At 40.0% G+C, this 6229-nt stretch overlaps 1 protein-coding gene across 3 annotated transcripts in view; it reads right to left on the reverse strand.

Annotated features, from left to right (window-relative positions):
- The window catches only part of LOC109521804 (aryl hydrocarbon receptor-like), an 84705-nt gene that overhangs the window by 51926 nt on the left and 26550 nt on the right, over positions 1-6229 (reverse strand). For all 3 annotated transcript variants that reach the window (XR_002169434.1, XM_019879859.1, XM_019879858.1), the window contains exon 2: positions 2552-2742. Coding sequence is in view for 2 of the 3 variants with exons in the window: in XM_019879859.1 (XP_019735418.1) it covers positions 2552-2742 (191 nt within the window). In the remaining variant the exon portion in view is untranslated. The remainder of the gene's footprint in view (positions 1-2551; positions 2743-6229) is intronic.

Consider the following 6229-nt stretch of genomic DNA (forward strand, 5'->3'; position numbering starts at 1 on the left):
TGTTTTTTTTATAGAGAGAGAGAGAGAGAGAGAGAGAGAGAGAGAGAGAGAGAGAGAGAGAGATAGAGAGAGAGAGAGAGATACTGTATAGATATATAGATATATCGATATATATCGACATACAGTAAATATTCTCTCGTGTTTGCGCTGTCCAATTTGTCCTGATAACAGAAATTCCTCATTTGGGAAATGAGCATGGTACATGTCCTTTATAAACCCGCAAGTATGTTGACAAAATGCACGTGCAACAACACAATCAATAAAATACAAAATATACTGTCAAAAAACTTTATATCAAAAAAACTGCAATACAGGTGTATCCAAAAAAAAATCACAACAGTAAAATACGTACAGTATTTTAATGTTTATTTTTTTTCTGTCTTGGGGAAAAAAATGTGTCTATTTTGGATTGTTTTGTTGGATGCATTCTTTGGTTTATGACAGGGGTGTCAAACTCATTTCACATGGTGGGCCACATACGGCCTGGGTAGATGTCAAGTGGGCCGGACCATTAAAATGATACCATACTTTGCTATAAATAACCAAAACAACATGTCTTTCCTTTGTTTTCGTATAAAGAAGCACAAGAACATTAGGAAAATGTTGAAATTAAATGAACATATCTTTTACAAATCATTTCATGAAGCACCTTACATTTCCTTCGACAAATGTGCAATTTACTTTTATCATTCACATATATGCATTGCAACTGATCCCACTGGTTGTACAAACTTTAACAAGTAATTGGTTTTGAAAAATATAGTAATGCACTTTAAGATTAAACGAGATTTATAAAGAAAGGAAGTTTTAAACCATTTACACATGCATATAAAATCTAAATGTAATCCCTGCCTACACCTTACAAACTAAGGAGCGTGCTATTAAATGTGTAAATGTGAGAGTGCTATTGAAAGCGTCTGCTGTCATGGGTGCTGGTTTATGACAATGTTTGCCTGCGTGCCATACAGTTTTCTTGCTAGTTGCAAGTAACTGTCCCGTTGATCACCGATGTCTGGTAATTCTTGTGCATACTGATGGATTTGTTGCCATTTGCATTGCTTCCTCGCTGGATGGTGGCTTGTCAACAGGAGCTGAATCGATGCCTTGTTTTTTAAAGTTTCGTAGATTTGCGTCTTTCCGACTCCAAGTGTCTGCTGGATGCTTTTAACTTTGTGTCCAGCCTCGCTCAAACGGATGCATTTCACTCGCTCCGCTCCAGTCATTACAGTTCTTCTACGTTTCGATGCGATGATCTACACGACGTAAGTGAATAAAGTTAAAATCTTTCGCAATTGCAGTAAAACGCACGCCAATAAAAAGTCACGTACACGTCTTCCTTTCGAATCTGATGAATGAAAACGGCGAAGCGAACACGTTTCTTCCGTCGTGTCGAGTGGGTGCTGCTTTTAAGCTAGTGCCGCGTTCTACAGGACGTTAAGTGAATCAAGTTAAAATCATTCACAATTACAGTAAAACGCACGCCAATAAAAACTCACTTACACATCGTGTTTCGAACCTGATGATCGAAAAATGCGAAGTGAAAATGTGTCTCAGCGTCGTCGTTCCGTAGCATCGGGTGGGCGTTGCGTGTATTTAAGCTCCCGCGGCCTGACGTCTCAATCCGGGTTACGTGTAGTGGAATTTCCGCTTACGTAAGTTCCGGTAACATGTAATGTCATAGTCAAAATGTTAATGCACAGGCTTTTGTTCCGGGTGAAGGATATTCCTTTTCATAGAATTCCGGGGATGGGAATATTTACTGTATTTTTTATTTTATCCACTGAAATTGATCGTCTGTGCTCTTTTTACACCTGCTGTGCACATTCCTTCACTCCATTCATTTGCGCATTGTACGCTCCGTACCCCTGTGCAGTTTGGCCACGGAGTCTACAGACTTCCCTATTTCATCTGAGGGCATGTTGAGATATATAATTATATATTTTGTTGAAAACTGTTTTAAATCACAACATCTGTAGAATGGGGAGTAAAGAGTGTGGATAATTTTAAGGGGCTGCATTGATTGCCCACTGATATGAGGTACATTTATTTTGGCCACTAAGACTACATGCTTCTCTACTTTATCCCCTGGTAGTCCAAGATATATAATTATAAATTGTGTTAAGTATTATTTTAAATCACAATATCCATATACTTGAGGGTGGTGATTGTGGATAATTTTTTGTAGCGGCCGCATTGATCTCCCGTCCGTAGGTACATTTTGGCCACTAGGACTACTCCCTTCAATATTTCAGGCACAGGTAGGATGAAATTTGTAATTATGACTTTTGTTCAGTACTGTTTTAAATCAGGGCCAGTGGCGATATTGGGCCACCACCCAAAAAGGCTTAATGTCGACCCTCATAAGACAGCAGTGATTATAGACACTACAGTGAGAGTTGAATGATGCAACTGTAAAAACAAAGCAGGTGAAAGGCTGTGGGAACAAGCAGCATTGGAATGTCATGACACTTTTGAGAAGGTGACATTTTAATTTAAATTTGATTTTTATTTTGAGGGGGAGGGGGGGGCGAGTGTATGACCAAGAACTCACCTTTGAAATAACTCTTGACGCGCAGGTATCCGACGCTAAGGCGAAGGACAGACAGTTTGTCCAGACAGGAACGAACATCCTCGGAAAAGGGGAGCAGGTCCGTCAGACGGTCCAGCTCCCCGTTCAGCCGGTCCCGGTGGCGCTTGGAAGGGTTGGATTTGATGACTTCATTCCCGTCCTTTACCTTTTTTCTGAGGATCGAGACAACAAAATTACATGGTTTGTTGATTGAGCAATTTTGGGCCAGTTAACTTTCCAAATTGATCATATGCAGCAAAAATGATGGGTGCTGGAAACTTTGGAAAGTTTGCAAGTGTAGTTGAACTTATTTTTAAAAATAGTCACACATTAGTCTGAAACTGTTACATTTTAATTGATGTAGTACACAAATTCGTCTCTCTGGGGTTACTGCTCACTCATCAATAGTTAAATTACACAACCAAGTAAGTACATTTTAACCAAGTTATCTATGTAAGAAAATATATACCGGTATATATATGTTCGCAAGAACTTAAGATTGAGCCCTTACTGTGCTAAAGTGACTACATAAAACTAAAATGAAAAAAAAAAACCCATCAGGCTACATATATAATACCACTCCATGACTTTCCAGGCAAGAAGGCAAGGAAGAAGCGGTGGGCTGAGCAGTGGCTCATTTGCATGAGACAGGACAGCACCGAAAAGCACAGCTGCTCTGAACAGGGCTGTTTCGAGAGTGTGATACATGTACTGTGACTGCATTTTATGTCTCCTTTAAAATGACAATATTTTGACTTGGAGAAAAAAAACCAACCATGTCATGTTTCAGCTGTTAGGAAATCAGATTGCGAAAGACTCTCAGCAACTCATACGCTAAACAATTGTCAACAGCCTACGACAGTGTTTTTCAAACCCTGTGCCGTGGCACACCAAAATAAGAATGAACTGTGGTTCTTTTTAAGTTGGAATGGCTGTTGGAGTATGTGCAAATAGAAGAACAAGCAGTGAAACTGGGTGAGATATTTCCTTTTTCGAGTGAGAAAGGTCTGCTCTGCAAAACATGCAGCAAAGCTTAAGCTGTAAGCAAATTTTCCGATGGAAAAATACAGACTGAATGGAAGCTGGACTACCTCAAGCGACACATTCAGCAGAAAAGTCATTTGAATGATGTTGGAATTATACAAAGACTCAAGATGGGAAAAGGGATTGGTACAATATTGCAGGAGAGCGCCATCAACCGGGAGAAAAAGAACCGGCTGTCACACAGAAACAAATCCAACCCTGAGCAAGTCAAACTTCGAATTGACTATATTTTATTTGCCATTAAAACAAATGCACCAAATATTGCATTGATGTTGATTTGATTCATAACCAATGTGTTATAATATTGTGTTAATTTTCAATGTTAAAAAACGCTTATCGTAACAGTACAACACTTAATTGTTAAAATAAGCTTTTTTCACATTTTCAGGTAGTGGTGTGCCGCGGGATTTTTTCAATGAAAGAAATGTGCCTTGGCTCGAAAAAGATTGAAAAACACTGGCCTACAGAGCCTGTCAAATTTCAGCTGATGTTTGAAGTGCCATAATCGGCCAATCTATATCGGCCGGGCCCTAATAAAAATCCCAACTGTGATGTTTGATCGATGTGGCTTAAATTCTTACCAAGCAAAGGATGTTTTTTCAATAGATTGAAGTTCATACTCATACTGCAACTGAGTTACAGTTTGGTAGTTTGCAAAGATTACTCAAGCAAACAATCACTAATGAACATTGCCAGTCGCGGCCTGTTTTATGGTACCTCCATCCTTCCTTCCTTCCTCTCTTGCCATGGCCACTCCTCATTCCACCAGTTACTAAAACAGCACCCGTGTCTGACCTATTTAAAGCTGCACTCACTCTGCTCGGCTGTCGCCTACGAAGAGACATCGAAATGCCAAATGCTCACACATGACTCTGAAATCGGACACACATGCTCTGGGTGCAGAATCACAGAGATATGAAGGTCTTGAGTGGTGATGTCTACGACAGAGCTATGAAAACAAATTGTTCACGCAAAGTTTTTTTTTTTTTTTTTAAATGAAAGTTTGCTGCATAATAAAGACAATTCTTTCTTGCTAAGATGACTAAGTGAGGCTTAAAGAGAATTAAGACACGTTCCTACTGCAAACTTGCATCTTGGCTCAACTCCCTTTCGTTTCATTTCAAAATAGTACTGGGAGGAACTGTCAAAACCAAGCTGCATCGAACATATTAGCCTAAATGAGACATGCCGACAAACAAGTGACACAAATGAAGGTCTCCTGTATTTAGTTCTCTTTACTGTAAGGTACCACCATGCAGTGGGAAAAGGAGAGTAGGGGTAGCATGACTGATTATTTAATTAATAAATAATTTATGTGCTCTACTATACCTGTAATTCACAGTGAATAACTAGACAATTTTGTGAGGTTCAACACAGATTTGTCTCTGCGGTTTCGTTCATGAACATTAAGTATCTGAATGAGGTGGTGCTTCCATGTGGTTAAATGTGAAAGCATTTAACTGTAGGATATTAATCTTGAATTTAAGGAATGAACTGCCGGTGAATATTTTCCCCATTCTAAAGAGGACTGGTCTCATGCAGGAAATTCTGAGTCGAGAAAAAACATAGCATTCACTGAGAAACATTTTCAACCTGATTTGGATCACATTCTCTTTAAGGGGAAGTCAACCTGAAAATTTTCTTTCCAGTTATGGGTTCTATTCGGCTCCACTAGTCGAAGCACAACATTCTGATTTGTGGTGTGTTTGTAGAATATGAGTTAAGCAGCAAAATCCACCCGTTATTAGCAAGGAGCGGCCATTTTGCCATTTTCTGTCAACTAAAAATGACATCACAGTTGCTCAGGGCTCAGGTAACGACCAATCACAGCTCACATTTTTTTATAAAACTGAGCCATGATTGTTTGTTACTTGAGCCATGAGCAACTGTGATGTAATTTTCAATCGATAGAAAGTGGCAAAATGGCAGCCTGACGAAATGGACAAAAAAAACGGTGGATATTTACTGCATAACTCATATTCCACAAAATCAGTAATAATTAGAATGCCATTTTTAGTTTAGTGGGGCTGCATGGAACATATTATTGTGACATCTTTATCTCCTCTAATACACCTGATTGAAATGATCAGGATCTTTATCAGGCATCTGGAAAGCCGACCTGATCATTTGAATCAGGTGTGTTGCAGGGATGTGTTCCTCGAGCCGGTCCTTGGCCTCGAGGACCGGCTCGAGGACCGAAGGTCGGTCCTTGGTCCTTGGCCTTGGTCTTGAGAGTCAATTCCTTGGCCTTGGCCTTGGCCTTGGCCTCGGGTTGCCGGTCCTCGGACACACTGAGGGATTAGAGCCTCGATGTCCACAGCTATAAAGTGGGACTGAGGATCGCAAAAACCACGAAGGAATCAAATAAATTCCATCCAGTGAAACGCAGATTGATGGATTAAGCTGGCACTTTAAAAGGGGCGGGTCTGCCACTGACAGGCGACTGTTAGCGCAACGAATAAAGAGCGGCATCACAGTTAGTTTCAATCACGGTTTGTTCCGTTCGCGATCGGCAGTTTAAATAGCGTGTAAAGTCTTTCTGTAACAGTGGTGTCTTTTATGTAGTTATTTTTGCACAGTCATCACGTTTCTGCGGTGGCACTATAATGTTTGTTT

This window comes from Hippocampus comes, unplaced genomic scaffold (assembly GCF_001891065.2).
Source record: "Hippocampus comes isolate QL1 unplaced genomic scaffold, H_comes_QL1_v1.1 scaffold201, whole genome shotgun sequence".
In the NCBI taxonomy this organism is placed as follows: domain Eukaryota; kingdom Metazoa; phylum Chordata; class Actinopteri; order Syngnathiformes; family Syngnathidae; genus Hippocampus; species Hippocampus comes.